Source organism: Paramormyrops kingsleyae, chromosome 3 (assembly GCF_048594095.1).
Source record: "Paramormyrops kingsleyae isolate MSU_618 chromosome 3, PKINGS_0.4, whole genome shotgun sequence".
Classification (NCBI taxonomy): Eukaryota; Metazoa; Chordata; class Actinopteri; order Osteoglossiformes; family Mormyridae; genus Paramormyrops; species Paramormyrops kingsleyae.
In genome coordinates, this window is record NC_132799.1 from 25,119,465 (window position 1) to 25,138,620 (window position 19,156).

Sequence of the window (19,156 nt, forward strand, 5' to 3'; positions counted from 1 at the left end):
CATCTCCTGTGACTAAACACTGGTCCTGCTTACAGGAGCTCTTCGGTAATAGGCGTTAAATTCCAGCCCACTCTCCTTATTTACTCAGAAATAGTAATGATTCACCTATTTACTCAGAAATAATAATGATTCACCTATTCACTCAGTAATAGTAATGATTCACCTATTGACTCAGAAATAGTAATGATTCATCTATTCACTCAGTAATAGTAATGATTCATCTATTAACCATCATAAGCACCTGTGACCCATTAAAGGCAGGAAATCACATCCATCTTGATACAACGTTGCTCATTAGATTGTACCAACAGAGAACTTGGGAAGCTACGTGGGAAGGAACTTTTTGGGTCTGAAAAAGTTGCAGTTTGGTTGAGCCGTGCCACATAACTGTATCACTAGAAGTGGCTTACTGGCCTGTGTTCTGCTCCCTGTCCCGTAAGGCGATGCAGAAGGAAGGGAAGCACATCAACATCAAGGAGGTGATGGACGGCTGGACGCTGCAGATGGGCTATCCTGTGGTAACCATCAGCAGAAACGAGAGTCTGGACCACAGCGTGACCATCAGTCAGGAGCACTTCCTCTACCATGCTGATGCCAAGAGAGCGGACATGAAGCTCTTCAACACCAGGTATCTCCATTCCCAGTTGTTGCCTTGATCATATGAGGCTGGATATCTGTGACCTAGTACCCAGTACTTAGCTAATGCAGGAACACGAGGAAATGAAGTAGTAAAGGCACATTGTTTAGTATCTGTTTAATTTTGGCCAAAGTTTGGCCATTTTTGGTCAGTCGCCCTACCTTCCAACCTGTTGTCATGTATGTTTTTAAACTTCCTACCACATAAGTTTATTTTTAGAGTTGCTGTGCTTTTATATATGTTCAGCTCTCCTGCGTTGGTCTCTGTTATTTGAATGTGTTTGAAAGATACAAAATCTTTATTGACCATGTGCAACAGGTGCACTGGAGTGCTTAGTCAGCCTCACACGGGCAGCTTCACTCGGGCAGCCTCACACGGGCAGCTTCACTCGGGCAGCCTCACTCGGGCAGCTTCACTCGGGCAGCCTCACACGGGCAGCTTCACTCGGGCAGCCTCACACGGGCAGCTTCACTCGGGCAGCCTCACTCGGGCAGCTTCACTCGGGCAGCCTCACAAGGGCAGCTTCACTCGGGCAGCCTCACTCGGGCAGCCTCACTCGGGCAGCCTCACACGGGCAGCTTCACTCGGGCAGCCTCACACGGGCAGCTTCACTCGGGCAGCCTCACACGGGCAGCTTCACTTGGGCAGCCTCACTCGGGCAGCTTCACTCGGGCAGCCTCACTCGGGCAGCCTCACTCGGGCAGCCTCACAAGGGCAGCTTCACTCGGGCAGCCTCACTCGGGCAGCTTCACACAGGCAGCCTCACTCGGGCAGCTTTACTTCGGCAGCCTCACACGGGCAGCCTCACTTGGGCAGCTTCACTCGGGCAGCCTCACTCGGGTTGCTTCACACGGGCAGCCTCACTCGGGTTGCTTCACTCGGGCAGCTTCACACGGGCAGCTTCACACGGGCAGCTTCACTCGGGCAGCCTCACACGGGCAGCCTCACTCGGGCAGCCTCACACGGGCAGCTTCACTCGGGCAGCCTCACTCGGGCAGCTTCACTCGGGCAGCCTCACACGGGCAGCTTCACACGGGCAGCTTCACTTGGTCAGCCTCATGGTGCAACATGGTGCATAACAAGATAAGATAATAAGTGCACCACAATACATACATTGCAAAACAATACAAGACAGTGCAAAATACAGACGTTGCAGAAAAGCTCAGTTAGTGCAAAACAATATAGATTATGGATATGACTGTTACAGGAAATATGGGTTTTGGACATTCAACTGGCTGGGGGATGGAAGCTTGAAGCTTTGAATCTGGCAGTCAAAGGGTAGCGGATGACTCAGGCACTTCATACCTGTCACCCTGTGTCTCATCATGGACAGCTTTGCTGACCTGCGGTTTCTGCCACTAAATATCAACATAAAAGCAGTGCATAGGGACCTTGTTGAAGGCCGGCTCTCATTAGCAGCCCTGCTGAGGCATTTTAGTGCGATCCCAGACCGCCCGATGGGGATTTGCCTGAGCCGAAGGCAACGGAAACATTTTGTGCCGAGCGCGGAAAAAGGGGGGCCGTGTCATTGTTAGATCTGAGACCGGAGGGTCATTGGAGTCCATTAGACGTCAGGTTACCATTCTTTGAGTGTTCAGCTGGTGCCTTTCGTAGCTTCCACATCCTGATATAAGACTATTTTAGTACATATTGTTCGATTTATCATACTTATCTGTTTATGTAAATATTGCTGTTGCTCAGAATCTGATGTTTGAGGTTTATGTATATGCTCACATGTTTGCTTTTGGGCCAGTTTGATTAGATAAAAGGGGCCAAGCAGGAGGTAGAGTGTTTTATTTAGTTTGTGGGGTGCTGAAGGATGAATCTGCCTCCATCCACCGCTAATTATTTGGAAGATGCTCCATCCGCCTTCAGGTGAACCTATACCTTACAAAGGAAATTATTCCCCTTACTGGGGCAAATTTTTTTAACCTGCTAATGTTTAATGAAGGGTCCCTTCAGCGCATCTCTGAAGGGTGGTGACAGTGGGTCCGCCTGTCCGTTCTTTATTGATGCATTTACCGCGATGCACATGCAGTGAATACATGCTGTACCTTAAACAGCCTGCTATCGTCAGCGTGGTTCTGTAAGAGCTCAGACCAGGGCAGCTGTGTGAGCCTGCTATCGTCAGCGTGGTTCTGTAAGAGCTCAGACCAGGGCAGCTGTGTGAGCCTGCTATCGTCAGTGTGGTTCTGTAAGAGCTCAGACCAGGGCAGCTGTGTGAGCCTGCTATCGTCAGTGTGGTTCTGTAAGAGCTCAGACCAGGGCAGCTGTGTGAGCCTGCTATCGTCAGCGTGGTTCTGTAAGAGCTCAGACTAGGGCAGCTGTGTGAGCCTGCTATCGTCAGCGTGGTTCTGTAAGAGCGCAGACCAGGGCAGCTGTGTAAGTCTGCTATCGTCAGCGTGGTTCTGTAAGAGCTCAGACTAGGGCAGCTGTGTGAGCCTGCTATCGTCAGCGTGGTTCTGTAAGAGCGCAGACCAGGGCAGCTGTGTAAGTCTGCTATCGTCAGCGTGGTTCTGTAAGAGCTCAGACCAGGGCAGCTGTGTGAGCCTGCTATCGTCAGCGTGGTTCTGTAAGAGCTCAGACCAGGGCAGCTGTGTGAGCCTGCTATCGTCAGCGTGGTTCTGTAAGAGCTCAGACTAGGGCAGCTGTGTGAGCCTGCTATCGTCAGTGTGGTTCTGTAAGAGCTCAGACCAGGGCAGCTGTGTTAGCCTGCTATCGTCAGCGTGGTTCTGTAAGAGCTCAGACTAGGGCAGCTGTGTGAGCCTGCTATCGTCAGCGTGGTTCTGTAAGAGCTCAGACCAGGGCAGCTACACAGCGCTCTGCTAGGAATGGTGTGGATGCTAGCAGATTGGGTTCAGTCACTCCGCAAAACCAGGACGTCTGCACCATTGCTGGTGTCCTCAGTATATCTACGACACTTTTTCAGCATTATGAAATCACTTTAATGGTTTTAAACAAGTTAGAAGGCTGCTTCACTAATGGTGAAATGGTGGGGAAATGTCTCGAGAGTCAAAAGCCACAAATCGAGCACTAAATATGCTAGAACATTTATTATATATTAGCATTGACTTCAGGGAAGGAGATGTGAGTAAGACAGAGATTAACATTAAAAGTGCCTTTCTTACTTAATTGGATCCAATTAAACTGATTTATGCAGACATTTACTCCGTCGAACTAGAGGAAAATTGTATTAGACCGTATTGTGATTAATGTAGTTAATTTACTGCAGAAATACAAATCTAGGAGAATAAAAAACTAGATAGTAGAGTGCTGTTTAAAGCAGACACTCTCTGTTTAAAGCAGATAGTGATCTATCATAGAAAAGCACCACAGCAACTGGGAAATTTGCCATTCACTTAATCACCGTAACCTCTAACCCTACACATCCCTCCATCGACACATCCGACACATCCCTCCATCGACACATCCAACACATCCCTCCATCTTCTGATGACCCGAGTCCATGTTCACGTGACGATAACCGGCAGGTAGATCCCAACATCCCCCCAGCTTCCGGGGGTCTCCTCAAAGATTGTAGATCGATGGCGTTATTTAGAGGCCGACAAAGGGCAGAGCATTTTCACACGCGCAAACAACTGGTGTGGAAGTCACATGTCTCCCCATCTGCAGAGACCTGAACCCAAAGGAGATGATCAATTTTCCATTACAGGAGAAGCTGAAGGGGGAAAGGAGGAGGAATTCAGGGCTGACTAAAGCGTCTTCTTGTCACACGCTTGTATTTCTGCATACCGAACTTCGATTTGCAGAGAATGCTAAAGAGTTTCTGGAAAAAAGTGGTAATACTTTACTTAAAGCTGTCATCTATAATGCTGTATAGATACCTTCAAAATGTATTATAATTGTCATAAGCATTAAGGTTGCTGTGTACTGCACTATGAAGGCATCTATTGCACAGCATAGATGAGAGCTTCATAAAGCATTTATAATGCATAATAAACATGGTTATCATGTGGTATGCCTTTTTATAAATATGTTTAGCCATATTTATAGTGCATTATGAATGCATTATAATGTGTTTTCAATGTGTTCATAGATTATTAACCTACAGACAAGGCATTCGTAAAAAGTATTACCGAAAGACTTCAAACACCTTCTCAGATGGTTAATAGCCATGGTTCGTGTGTGTGCCCTGTGATGGGTTGGCGCCCCATACTGGCACATTCCCTGCTTCAGATCCCAGTAACCCTGCATGAGGCAAGCGGGTAAAATAATGGTTGGATGGATGATTTGCTGACAGTGCAACACAATCTAATTAATAAAGATTTGGTAAGAACTCAGATGGTTGAGGTCCCTTTTACTGTAGGCCGACCATGGGTGTAACGAATGTTTTGGCACCAGGCCTTCGTCAGTTTCTGAAATGAAGCATATGAAGCAGGTATACATTATGGATGAGAATGACGCTGTTTCACACTAACTGGCTTGTGTACGTGCACGTGGTGAAATGACAGAGCAAAGCTACGGCATTCCTCTCTGAATGAACATTAGCGATGGACAATTGAAGGTCAGTGTCCTTACCCTGTCTGTCTGGCATTTCTTGTACACCATGGTCCTTATTTATGCACATACATTAATTATCTGCAGAAACAGGTGCTGTAATACATGGCGTATACAGGTAAGCACCCAAAACTGCCAGAGGTGATTGACTGTTACTTACAAACTTGTCATTAACTGATAGTCTACTCCCTGCTTGTTTCGGTGGAATTTGATTACTATTATGAATTGCTTATGATTTTTCGTAAGCAAGGCTCCACATTCATGCAGTTTGAGCTGACAAAGACATGGTTAGCCTGGGCTTGCCAACCTGTGTGCCAAGGAGAGCCGCCCATTGGATCTGGCAGGGGGACCATGATCACTGTCAGCGCCAGCCAAGCATTAGAGCTATCGGGTCCTCCTTGCTGCCAGCCTCTTCCTTGGATGTGCGTCTGGGAGGGAGGCGCAGTCGGCTAAAGGGAGGAATCCCATTAACGTTTTTTCAGCTAACAAAGGCTAAGGAATCGATAGCTGTGAATGTGTACGGAAGCCTCCGGATCGTAAGCGGATGCTCTCCTGGCGTTCTTTGATTCTAGGTGTTCCGTCGCGCATCGTCTCTTTGATTATCCCAACTGCTGATATGAACTGACTTCTATTTTTTAATTCTTCTCTCTCCCACCCCTTTCCCCCTACATCACAGCTTCCAGTGGCAGATCCCATTAACCCTTTCTGTGGGCAACTCCACTCATGTATCCTCAGAGTCAGTCATTTGGGTGTCTGACAGGTCAGGTGAGTAGGAGAAGATACTCATCACACGCATGATTACCTCTTTTTGTTATCTTAAAAAAAAATGCCAAGGCTATAAGTAAATGGCCTTCACAGTAGACATATGTGTTCTTGACTGGAATAAAAGGCTTATGTTGATGCCACTCTTGAAAACTGGCTAACTAGTGATCTTTGACAACTTAAATCAACTTTCAGCTTTCACAAGTGAAATCTACTTTTTCAGTGGCCCTTGAAATATATAGTCTGATTCCTTTTCTTGCTCCTGACCATAAGTCTATGAATCAAACTGTAGCATTTTATGTCTAGGTGCACGTGATTCAATTAAGACCAATTCCTGGTAGAGCGTCACCCTTGACCACAGGTGCCCACCTCCCTTAATTGTTTTTTTTGTGTTCCTGGAGAATAGGATCCGAATCTATCATGGAAAATGTAGTTTTATTCAATCTCATAAAAAAAAACCATGTGTGATTTTAAAAAATTGTGCTATCAGAAACCTGATTGTCGTTATATCTGTTACATGTGTTTATTTACCAAATGACAGTGTCAAAACCAAAACTAGAAAAATGTGCAAGGAAGGACAGAAAATTGCTGCACAAAATCATTGTGAGGCTTTAAGCAGTGATTTACTGCTTAGCTAGGTGTGTTTCTTCTGAATAGATGAGTGCTTTCAGCTCCAATCAGCCCAGCCTCCTGCTGACTTAAGTATACCTGAGTATATGTATTAGAATGATCTGAGCCGGTGACATTTCATGGTTCCATTTACAGCATTTTGAAATGGGACATGCTCTCTAAGGGATTATTATATTTTTTTCCAGCCTTACACCTTTAATTTAAATGTGCTGCTGGGGTATATTTGTAACTGTGGACTTCCTAGTGGCAACTTTAATAGTCATTGACGCATTTTTCCAAATTACGGGTAAAGAGCGTATCCAAGAACGTATCCATGAGCGTATCGAAGAGCGTATCCATGAGCGTATCCAAGAACGTATCCATGAGCGTATCCAAGAGCGTATCCATGAGCGTATCCAAGAACGTATCCATGAGCGTATCCAAGAGCGTATCCATGAGCGTATCCAAGAACGTATCCATGAGCGTATCCAGGAGCGTATCCATGAGCGTATCCAAGAACGTATCCATGAGCGTATCCAAGAACGTATCCATGAGCGTATCCAAGAACGTATCCATGAGCGTATCCATGAGCGTATCCAAGAGCGTATCCAAGCGCGTATCCATGAGCGTATCCAAGAGCGTATCCAAGATTGTATCCAAGAGCATATCCATGAGCATATCCATGAGTGTATCCAAGAGTGTATCCATGAGTGTATCTATTAGCGTATCCATGAGCGTATCCAAGAGTGTATCCATGAGTGTATCTAAGAGCATATCCATGAGCGTATCCAAGAGTGTATCCATGAGTGTATCTAAGAGCGTATCCATGAGCGTATCCAAGAGCGTATCCATGAGCGTATCCAAGAGTGTATCCATGAGTGTATCTAAGAGCGTATCCATGAGCGTATCCAAGAGCGTATCCATGAGCGTATCCAAGAGTGTATCCATGAGTGTATCTAAGAGCGTATCCAAGAGCGTACAGTATGCATACATTGGATAGAAAATGATACAATGTGCATCCATGACTGACACACGTGAGTGAAACTCTTTCCCAAAGCAAAGAAATACGAGGAATTGCGGTTATATGGCAGCGATGGGTACTTGTGAACAACCACAACCCTTGGCGGCCCTGAGCAATCGCACTTATTGTGAATTACTAAAGGCGACAGGGTTCTACCTGTTATTGGCGGTGAGGGAACATCTGATGTGGTGCCAGGTGGCGTCGTTCATCTGAACAGGTCTCTCCCTTCCAGAGCTGCACAGAATCAGCCTGCTGGGAGAGGGCACCTGGCTACTGGGAAACATCAACCAGACCGGCTACTTCAGGGTCAACTACGACCTTCAGAACTGGAAGCTGCTGCTGGAGCAGCTGATGAGGAACCCTGAGGTAGGGTTAGCCTCAGACCCCCTGCCCTCGCCTGGCCCACTTCCATGTGGGACTTTGTTTTACGCCATTTCTTTCCTCTGCCACCAGATAATCTCTGTGGGGAACAGAGCCGGCCTCATCGATGACGTCTTTAATCTTGCCAGGTAGGTGGATGTTCTCTGAATGTTCTCAAAGCCTGTCTGGTGTCTTCCATGACCATTCACTGATTAAAAGCTGGACTGGGTTCTTCTCATCATCGCTTTTCCTGTGCAGGTCCTGTTGTACGTGTTTTTTCATGGGAAGCTTGTGAGAAACGACGAGGATCGGTTCCTCTTTAGTTAATACCTATTTTGTAAAGTTTGAAATATTAGTTTCTTGTCTCTTATGCTAAAGGTTACGGAAATCCTTAGCTGCCAAGTCTGATGGATTTCCTGTCAGGCGGATGTTTTCTGGAAGATTCAGGGAGTCTTGCTGCTGTGAAATGGCTTTTTCATGGATTTTGTCATAACATAACATAGATTTCTCATTTGTGATTTGGTTGGCTGGTGTGCGTATAAATGTTGCTGCTCTCATTTTGTAGCTCGGCTGTTTCTGTTTTGAACAGTCGTGAACACAAACTCGGCCATTACGTTTGACACCGAGTCCTCTTGAAACACTTAAACTCGCTTCTTCTCAGGCTGTAGCATCTATACACATGACGGGGTCATGTGACACCATATCTGTACACCGTAATGTGGAGCTAATGAGTCAAAGTGGCACGCTCTCGTCCCGTTGCATGGGAGCAACTGTAATTGCGAGATGTGTCGTTCGGCTGCCAGCATTTGCTAGCTAATGTGTGGTTAAAGAGGACAGCCGTTCATTACAGCGGCCGGTGGCAGATTTAACTATAATTGTACAGGAAAGGTCAGACCTGGAGCTGGTGGCAGTCTGGAAGAAACACCCTGTACTAGCCGAGCTGCAAAATTAAATGTTAGATTGTGTGGCACCTTCAAATGCCCCCCCCCCCCTCCCGGAAGCTGAGGCCTTTGACACCACTTTAAGAAAGTGAGTGTAGCCAGATTGAGCTGATGGGCCCCTTCGAGGGGGAGGGCCGTGTTTTATTTATGCTAATATGATGCGGGTTTGTGGATGTTAAGTGACGTCACACTCTGCCCTGACAGACGGGGTGCGCCGGTGAGCACCGGGGAACAGAAAAACACTCTTTATCCATTAATAAATAAAAAGATCAAAGCAGCGTCATTTAGTAAACGCTGAAGATGGAGAAAGACAGGCCTGTATGTGTACCTCTGAGCACAGCATGAAAGTCCCGGAACAAAAATCAGCATCTGACCCTCCTGTGGAATCAAAACAGTGTTCAGTCCAGATTTTGAATGAAGATATGGAATAAAAACAAATTATTTTTCAGCAGCAGGCATGGTTTTTAGAGAAAGTTTGGAAACAGGAGCCAGACTGGGAACACCGTATTCAGAGGAACGGTCTGCCCTTCCAGATGTTTCCGTTTACTAGGATACCGTTAGGGGGCGTTAAGATGTAAATCGCTGCCCCCGAGACCACCAAAGGGTCAAGGCCATTGCAGGCTAATTTGGGTCAGTTGTTGGAATACCATATATAAAACATAATAAAGCGGTTTTCTCTCTGGTTTAATACACCTTTAAAAGAAAAACAAACATATGCACATTAATAGTATGTAGGGTATTAACATCCTGTGAGATCCTTACAGTCTGACAGCTTGGAGCGGTTATGCAGCAGCTGTTTAGCGGTGCACCCGCTTCCTTTTAGGGGTGACTTTGGCCACTACTTAGCTGCTAATTAAAGGCGCTTTGATATCTCTGCCTGTGCGATATGTGTCTAAGCAGTTCATGGATGCTTTAGTAGCAGCTGCAGCAAACCTCAGCGTCTGCTCAGGTCCCTTATCGTATCCGGGGACCCGTGAAAAAAGCCACTTTGATGCCTGTCAACCCCCCGTCTCCTCCCCCACTCAGGGCTGGGTATCTCCCCCAGAACATCCCCATGGAGATCATCTGCTACCTGCCCCAGGAGAGGGAGTTCCTGCCCTGGCACGCGGCCAGCCGCTGCCTCTACCAGCTGGACAAGCTGCTGGACCGCACCGACGAGTACAGCGTCTTTAGCGTAGGTTGAGCCCTGGGAATGGGGACCGACCTGATAGCTTTCTCCATGTTTACTAGGGCAGGTTCTGTTGGCCTGCTGTTCTATAAGCTACCAACGTCGGATTTCACATAATTCCCTATTACGCCACATCATGGATATGAGTACAAGACAGTATTTAGAGAGCATCAAAATTTGGAGAGAGATTTCTGCTAATTTAAGTGATTCCAAACTTTTCCTACATTCCCTTGATGTCATTTACTTGACCAGCCTTCCTGATATTGCTGGTTTCCGTTCCCTTAACTGTCTTGCACCTGTTCCTGGTCACTCTTTGAAAGCTCAGCCTAGCTAAACACTCCTTGACAGCAGTTTGCTCGTGATATATTTGCCTCACTTGTACATCGCTTTGAACAAAACCGTCTGCTAAATTAATTTAAGTTAATATATGTATGCAGATTTACTGTCCCCTGGAATAAAAAAGCGCTGGATTGGACTGCATGTTGCAGATTAAACAGACACCCAGAGGCCTTTTTCCACTTTTGCTTTTGCATCTTGGAAATTCTCGTAACTGAACCACCCCCAGTTTGATGACCAGGCTGGCTTGTAATTCCACTTACTGCTGTAGCGGAGTGATACTTGATGATTCATTATGAACTACGGCACCCAGCAGGAATAAATACATTTTAGTACTTCATTTATACACTTATTATGCTTAATTACATTTTTAAAAGAGTTTGTGCAGGATACTTTGATTTCCATTTGCGAATTTAACCTTAACACCCGAGCGTCAGTGTTTAGGTGCATTAACACCTAAACACGCCTGTTTTGCGGATTTGCTTCATGGCCTTCAGTCAGTCTATGTTTTACTACCCAACAGGACTATGTGCTGAAGCAGGTGGCCTCTGTGTACCACCGGCTGGGATGGCCCACCAGCTTCTCCAACAGCTCCATCATGCACGGCGCTTACCAGACCCAGTAAGGCCTCTGACCTTTGACCCCTCGCCCCATCCGAGCATGGGGACAGAGCCGCCGGTCATCACCGCATCTCTCTCCTGTGTCCCCAGGGAGTTGCAGAGGGAGGTCATCATGCTGGCCTGCAGTTTTGGGAACAAGCATTGTCACCGGCAGGCTGTGTCGCTCATCTCCGACTGGATATCGAGCAACAAGAACAGGTACGGGAGGGCAGGGGGCCTGGCCGTCTGGGGCCGTGCTGGACCCCTCGACGGTAATTAGTCTCATCTAGCATCTTAGCGCTTATTTAGCTGCAAGATGGCGCCTTCTTTATTCTCTTCGTTTGCAAACCAGCTCAACGGAAGTCTTGGCTTTCAAAATGCATTTCTGTGAAGTCTTTAGCATTTGCATTCCTGCTTCACATTCATTTGTTTAGCAGATGCTGTTGTGTGGATCAGAGAGCAGGATCAGCCAGTCTCTGGAGTAACTAGGGTTAAGGGTCTTGCTCGGGAGCCCGACGGTGACATCACTCTGCCGGGATTGGAGCTGGCGACCGTCCTATCAGAGGCACCGTGTACTAACCTGCAGAGCCACACAGCGCCGCTTTTACCCTTATATGACTGATGCTTTTTTAAAAACCCATTTCAGCAGCTTGCTGTAATCTGCTACAGGCTAAGTACTCTTCCCAAGGGCTTGACATCTCTTCCCCCCTCTGGGCTTGATCCAGCACCCTCCTGTCATCATGCTAACAGCCACTTGGTCTGCTCCCACTCTTTCCCCCCAACGCAGGCCTCTAGCGAGTATCGTGAGAACAGGAAGAACACGTAACTGCGGTCCTCGGTGCAGCCGAGGCAGATATCGGGGCAAAACGGGGTCAGTTCTACCCCAATGTGATGTGTTACCTTCTTATTAATATTAGCGCCGCATGATATGGTAATACCAAGCGTGCCCTGCAGAGGGAGGAAGTACAAATCAGCCCGCAATCTGTAATGTAGAGGAAACGCATTCTTCACACTCAGAGAGTAAGTGTACCAAATGCAACACATTTGATCTCAGACACCCAGCAAATCAATTAGCGCAGCTCAGAGGGTTCTGTGATTGTCAGGCAGAGAAGCCGTTTGATGTTTCGTACATCAACGCCTAATGATCACTGGGGCTGCTCTCCATCTTTCTGCATCAGTCCAGCTCCGAGTTTGTGATGAGCTTCTCTGGTGGGGGGGGGGGGGGGGGGGGTTTGACGTAAACAGAACAAGGACGACGTCTTTATTTATTGGTCTGTGCAATCCTATCTTCACTGTTGGGCGTTTGTTTGATACGCTGATGTTCTTCAGCTTGGGAACATTTCTGAAATGAAATTGGTATGGAGAATGAGAAAGAGCAGGTTTGCCATCTCTTGATTGGTTCTTAATCAGTTCGGAGTGATCATACATCATTTGCGTCAAGACCCACATTTTGGCAAACGCTTGTGTCACCTGGCACTGCTGTGCCTAAACGGATGCCACTCCCTACATCGGCCTGTGATGCTCTGTGCGGGTGGATTCTGTCCCATGGCGCCTATTGGTTTTTGTAGGACAACTGGAATTTCATGCCTCGTCCTGTAGATTAGGAATGTCCAGAAATGTAGCAATACTGCATCTGACAAATTCACTAAATGCCAAAGCCATGTTCCTGCATCCTAATTAGAGACAATGTGATGTCAGTTGTATCACAACACTGTGAATGCTGATTGCTTTTTTATGATTAAATGTCTTGGTGACGTCACCAAGATGGGAGAATGAGAAGACAAGTTGAGGAGTTCTGCCCAAAAAATGTATTTTAAGGTTTATATAGTCCCTGGAGTAATCGGGAGGTTTGGGTCCCGCTTAGGGGTGCAGTGGTGGAATCAGCCTGTTGACTCTGGGATTTGAGCTGGCAACCTTCTGATTACTGTCTGGAGTCCACTGTGTGAACCCACTGAGCCACAGGCCTACTGGTCCTCTGTGAAACTTTTCCCCGGAAAGTTATCCATGATTTCTTCCCCTGATCTCAGTGTCAGGCCATATCATCCATTTGTAAGTGTTGTAAATTGTCACTTCAAGGAGCAGGCAGTATTGATGTACCGCCCGAGACATGGCCGTACCTGCGATACTCGCATTACAGAAATCGACGATGCCCTTGACGGAACATTCCAATGATTAAAAGGGAGAACGGGGGAGGGGGGGCTGAGAATGTCCTGTGACTGCAGGAAAAGCAGCCTGGACAATCAATGGCTTAAAAGCATTTTAATTATTTCATTAGAGGTCCCTGTTGTTTGCTAAGTGGGAAGAAACCAATCTCCGGGAGGTCTGGCCTGTAATGGCCTCTTCTGTCAGTTTTTCTCTGCTCAGGTCAAACTTGGGAAAGTAACAGCTGAATGTAAATGCTTTATTTCCTATTTAGAACATGCTCTGATTCTTTGAACATTGTTTGCACTGAATTTTTTGTAAAATACAGCATACAATGTTTGTTCCTATAGAATCCCACCCAACGTGAGGGACATTGTCTACTGCACCGGAGTGTCACTGATGGACGAGGACGTCTGGGAGTTCATCTGGATGAAATTCCACTCCACCACTGCCATCTCGGAGAAGAAGGTGCTTCTGGAGGCTCTCACCTGCAGTGACAACACCTTCCTGCTGAACCGGTGAGTCCGGCAGCAGGTCGCAAAGCTGGGCTTTAACTGAATGCCGGCCCATTGAGTCCGGGCTAAGGAATCCTGTGGCGTTTGCAGTAGATATTTCTGAACATTGACTTACAAAGCAATCAATGAGGCAGTGATGTAGATGCCACAATATATGAATTTGGAATACATTTTGTTTTCTGTGCTGGATTTCATTCTGTTCTAGAATTTTAAGTTTTTTTTTTTTTTTTTTTTTTTTTTTAGTTTACCAATTTGTTTTACTACTGAGGCTGCTAATCTATGAGCAATTAAAGAAATATACTTTGAAACAGAAACAGGAACATCCGGTTTTTATTTAGGGTCAGTTAGTCAAATTATATTAGTCTTATTATATAGTATGTATTTACTGTACTGTGCTGTACTGTACCTCGAGCGTCACAAAGTAGTATGTGTTTGTTATTACGAACTACGGTATTTAACTCAAATTTTTAACATATTACGCTTCATGGGAATCCTTTCATAAGTATGAGTTGTCAGTAAATTCTTACAGATGTTCTTAACACAGGGTTGTATGTACACTCTTTGAGGCATTTTGTACGCATTTTATTCATTGGAATAACTTGCTTTAAAATCATTGATTGGATTAGAATGAAAAATAATTCTGTTTTCACAGTAATTCTTACATTTAAATTGTTCATTTAATTATGGAAAAAAAGTTGAACCACTTACAAAGGTCAGTCATCTGAATACTATCTGTCCCTCCTTTTTAAGATGAAAATGCATTGAACTGATTTTACATCATTCATTAATTCAGCTCTCGGAAAAAGACTCAGTTGATTGACACAGGAAAGAAGCACTTATTTAATTTCTTATATAATTTTAAGTAGAAAATTTACAGTCTTAGGTAGATGTGGCATATTTCAAGAATTAAAAGTATGCGCTGTTTCTATTCTCAGCTCAACAGGATGATGAGTGAGCATACAGATGTCCTACATTAATTAATTTTAATAATTACGAGTGGGGGAAAAAGAAACATTGAACTTTGGGTTAAGCTTTAGTGCAGAATCCCTTAGGAGCAGTTTGAGATTCTTACAGGTCACCTGATCTCAGGTCAGCGGGATACAGATGAAGGTCAGTTGAAGGTCTCAGTTGAAGGCTTTGGAAGAACACTTCAGTAGATACAGTAGCAAAGTAACAGCCATTATCTCATCCTGGGGCTCTTCCAGCCAGAAGGTCCCTGTTACGCTGTCTGGGAGGTCCCAGGATGCTCCTCTTCTCGGTCACTCAGGAGACCAGGAGTTGCAGGTTCCTCAGCCAAAGGTTCTCAGCACCACTGACTTGTACCATTGCCATTTGATCACCTTTGTGGTGGCGGGGGGGAATGTTCAGGTGTGACACGCTAAGACAGTTTATGGCTTTGACCCCAACCTTAGCGATCTGCACCTACTCCAAGGCCCCTGAAACAAACTATCTGTAGTGCGTGTGTGTGTGTGTGTGTGTGCGCGCGCATGCGTGGGTCCATGCATGTGTGTGAGTGCATGCATGCGTGTGTGTGTGTTTATGCATGCGTGGGTGCGTGCATGTGTGTGTGTGTGTGTGTGTTACATTGTCTCCTATGCCTTCTGCGATGAACTCCAAGATCACAATGATCCTGCAACTATTTAAGCAGTTAAGAAATTTAAGTTATTCATTCTTTTATATTATTCCACACCTAAGCCTTTCTCAAATAAAGTCTATAAAATCATGAATATTGCAATTGTTTCTTGAGTAAAAATCACCACAGGAGGAATTTTCAACTTCAACTTGTAATAAGGTCGTACATCGCATTCTGCAACAGTAATTAAATAATGTCGGTGCAAATATACATGATAAATATGGGCATCTTAAAAACTATAATTCAGTAACGTGTTTCCTCTTGAAACTGCATCAGAATTAATTTCCTTCTGAATATGAAATCAACAGCCATAATCTGTAAGTAATGAGCAATATCTCTATAATTTGACAAATTAGCTTTAATAAGGCTTTTCCCCCACTGCTCTCAGGCTCCTGAATCTCTCGCTGGGCACGGATCTTGTTCCTGATCAAGACGTGATAGATATCATCATACACGTGGGCCGGAATCCCCACGGAAGGCCTTTAGCCTGGAGGTACTTCAGGGAGAAGTGGGAGATTTTGAACGCCAGGTACGACTTTTCTCCGTTATACACATGAGTCATTAATCTTCCCACCGTTTCCCACCGCTGGCAGCAAACTTCCATGAATACTGAAAGGCAGATGTTCAAACAAATTAATCAGACGAATTTACCGCCTGGTTGACTTTCATGCAATCTATCGGCATCGCTTCGATGAGTCTGGAATTGACTGAAATGATACCAAAATGTTTTGCAATTAATGTAAAAAGAAATATCTATAAAGCAACGGGAAAGTTAATGATCAACACTCTTAATCTTGACTGTTGTAATTCACACAATAGACTAACCCCGATTTTAAGAGCAATGATATAAAGGCCGAAATCATCTTATAATCAGCTTTCAGTTAGAATAATAATAATATTTATTTATATAGCACTTTTCATACATGGAATGCGGTTCGCAGTGATTCACATATGAGATTAAAATAAACCCAAAGACAGCTCACTACAGTACAAGTCAATGAAACTACAGTAGGATGAAATAAATGTAAGTAAAATAAATAATCAAAATAAAGCTAAATATACGAACAAATAAAATACAATAAAATATAAATAAGAATAAGAGATTAAAGTTATAAAAATATAAGCAAGTAAAAAATGGAAATAATGAATACTGTACTTTATGGATATAGCTGTCACGCCCAGCCCCGCCCTGCTTGTCTGCTCCCTGCGTTTCCCTCAGCTGTGGCTGATAATCAGCCGCGCCTGAAGCTCCTTAGTCTTACCTCTTGTTCCTGCCCTCTTGTTAACCAGCCACAGCTGCCTTGTGTTAGTCATGTATAAAACTGACTGCTAGTCCTGTGCTCCCTGTCTGGTCATTGCTCCCTGTCCATGTGTGCTGCCTAGCCTGTTCACCCCAGTAAACTCCCCAGTGAGGGGTTGTACTTGCTCCCAGTCTGCGTTTGGGTCGTCCTTCCTCCGCTGCATCGTGACAATAGCAGCAACTTCTCTAAGGGCTTCTGCCAGTGTCTTCCACAGTTTTGGAGCATAAAAGCTGCAAGCTATCTCACCACCATATTTGTGTTTCACCTTCAAAATAGGACTGGTAGATCGCAGAGTTCTAGTGGGAGTATAAAAGGTCAGAAGGTCGGTAGCGTACAAAGGTGGTGCCCACAGCACATCTGCAGGTCCTTGAGCAAGACCCTTAACCCCCAGCTCCCTGGGCGCCCCAATAGGTGGCTGCCCTTCATGGACAACTTACTCTACCAATAGCAAGTTGAGGGAGGCATAAAAACAATTTCCCCACGGGGATCAGTAAAGTATCTAAAAAAATAAATAAGTAAAAGAATCCTGAAATCTGTTCTAAAACTCACAGGTAGGCAGCGGAGGTCATACGGATTGGTGTGATATCATCTGTTTTCTTGGTTCTTGTTAATATTCTGGCAGCAGTATTCTGAATTACTTGTCATGTATAAGTATGTTTTTCTTTACACAGATATGGTGAAGCGCTCTTTATGAACTCGAAATTAATCAGCGGCGTTACAGAGTTTCTAAACACAGAGTCGGAACTTTCTGAGGTGAGTGTATTTCAGCAAGATGAACTTCACCGGCCTTAGAAGTCACCATGAGTGTCGGTCGCGGACAAATGAGTGGACTAATACCTAGATCTACGTGGTGGATATGCTCCACGATATGAGTGCACACTCTCATGTGTTCCCTCCCGCCCCCCACCCAACCCCCATGTATAGCTGAAGGAATTCATCCAGGACAACGAGGGAGAGGCCAGCTCAGCCTTAGCCCGTGCCGTGGAGATCGTGGAGGCCAACGTGAGGTGGCACTGCCACTACCGGCAGCAGTTCTTCCAATGGCTGAGGAAACGGCCCAGCAGTTAATGCGCGGAAATGAGCTGTCCATGCAGGAAATGCGCGGAAATTACCTGTCCATGCAGGTATTGCGCGGAATGACCTGCCCATGCCACCATATCACTAAAACAAAGAGTAACCTCCTCGGGAATTGGACCTGGATTCATGTCATTTGCAAGTGATTAATTGGTCATTTTGATTTAAAAAATTAATTTTTTAAATTTTACACATTGTGAACAGAACCCTGTGTATTGGAAGAAGGCATTTTTATTCATCCAAAACAGACCTCCCTGGCCCAATGAGGACTACGGTTGTGAATTTCTGCATGGTGAACATTTTTCTGACGACTTACCCCTCCTACCTTTTGCATGGCCGTTCATTCTTTTGCCTGGTCCAGCATCCTGTCTTCTGACCTCAACCCAGTTTTGTAAACTTGGAATCGTTCCCGTGTACCACACAAACAAACAAAACAAAGAATAAAAGTTGAAGAACTATTGGCAAAAGGATTAAAACGGACACTTGTGCAGCTGCTACAGGCAAAGACGTCAGTGACAATCAGTGTTTCAGGACAGAGGGGGGAAAAATCACAACCGCTGAGGGAAAATGTGCTTAAATGAGCGTGACTTCCACCATACGACAAGTCAGACAGCTGCCGAGTGAGAGGATGGACGCAGTGACGGCGACGGGGTCCAACATGTGACACATTCCTTCTGGGGCAAAAAGAGGAGAAATGTTGGAAGAAGAGGTCCCTCCTTTCCATGTGAAGCAAGGAGGTGCTCAAGGTTCAAGCTGCTCTGGTCTCTGGGGCGCGCTGTGTGGCTCAGCATGTTAGAACACTGTGTTCGCAACTGGAAGGCCAGCAGAGTGATGTCATCGTTGGGGCCCTAAGCAAAGCCCTCATGGGCCCCCAACTGCTCCTGGGACTGACTGACCCTAAACCCCCCCTTCAAAAAAAATGTTTGTTTACTAAATAAATAAAATATAAATATCTATGATTGTGGGGATGTCGATGTGTGTGTGTGTGGAACGCGTGAGGGATTGTTTGATTGGGTCAACCAAGTGTTACCGTGATGACAGGGTGTGGGGTCAAAGGTCAGCGAGTGACCTTGTCAATCCCACACTCACTTTGACGGGTGATGAGCCAAACAGCCCCTTCTCGTCAATGTTTCACTTGTATCCATGATGTCCAAGCTACATTTTTTTTATACCTTGAAACTCAACCCCATTGCCAAACTGTATGTTAAAATGTGCAACTACTAATTATTTATGTATTTATTTTTAAATGCGACTGTGTTTTCTGCATATAATGCAGACTACCTGTGAGGTTTTAATTCTGAAGTGTACAGAGCCACTGTCTGGTTCCTGGACATGTGTGACTACTCTGGATTTCTGTCATTGTTTTACCTTTTTGTTACAATGGCAATTAAATTTCTCCATCAAAGGAGAGCAAACAGAAACATCTGTATCGTAAGTAATTTGTCATTCATTGACTAATTCCCCATTTAAAGGGCACAGGAGAAAACTGAAGGCGAAACCTGCTATTCATTATCCACAAAGCATGATAATGGTGTTTTTA

The 19,156-nt window shown here is 45.3% G+C and overlaps 1 protein-coding gene across 2 annotated transcripts in view; it reads left to right on the forward strand.

Moving 5' to 3' along the window:
• Window positions 1-18,955, forward strand: part of LOC111858635 (thyrotropin-releasing hormone-degrading ectoenzyme-like) — a 65,298-nt gene extending 46,343 nt beyond the window's left edge. For both annotated transcript variants that reach the window (XM_023840563.2, XM_023840564.2), the window contains 11 exons: window positions 441-628; window positions 5,832-5,920; window positions 7,780-7,913; window positions 8,001-8,056; window positions 9,875-10,022; window positions 10,876-10,973; window positions 11,063-11,170; window positions 13,444-13,611; window positions 15,630-15,770; window positions 17,214-17,295; window positions 17,467-18,955. In XM_023840563.2, coding sequence (XP_023696331.1) covers window positions 441-628; window positions 5,832-5,920; window positions 7,780-7,913; window positions 8,001-8,056; window positions 9,875-10,022; window positions 10,876-10,973; window positions 11,063-11,170; window positions 13,444-13,611; window positions 15,630-15,770; window positions 17,214-17,295; window positions 17,467-17,610 — 1,356 coding nt within the window. In that variant the 3' untranslated portion in view covers window positions 17,611-18,955. The remainder of the gene's footprint in view (window positions 1-440; window positions 629-5,831; window positions 5,921-7,779; window positions 7,914-8,000; window positions 8,057-9,874; window positions 10,023-10,875; window positions 10,974-11,062; window positions 11,171-13,443; window positions 13,612-15,629; window positions 15,771-17,213; window positions 17,296-17,466) is intronic.
• Window positions 18,956-19,156: the final 201 nt, after the last annotated feature.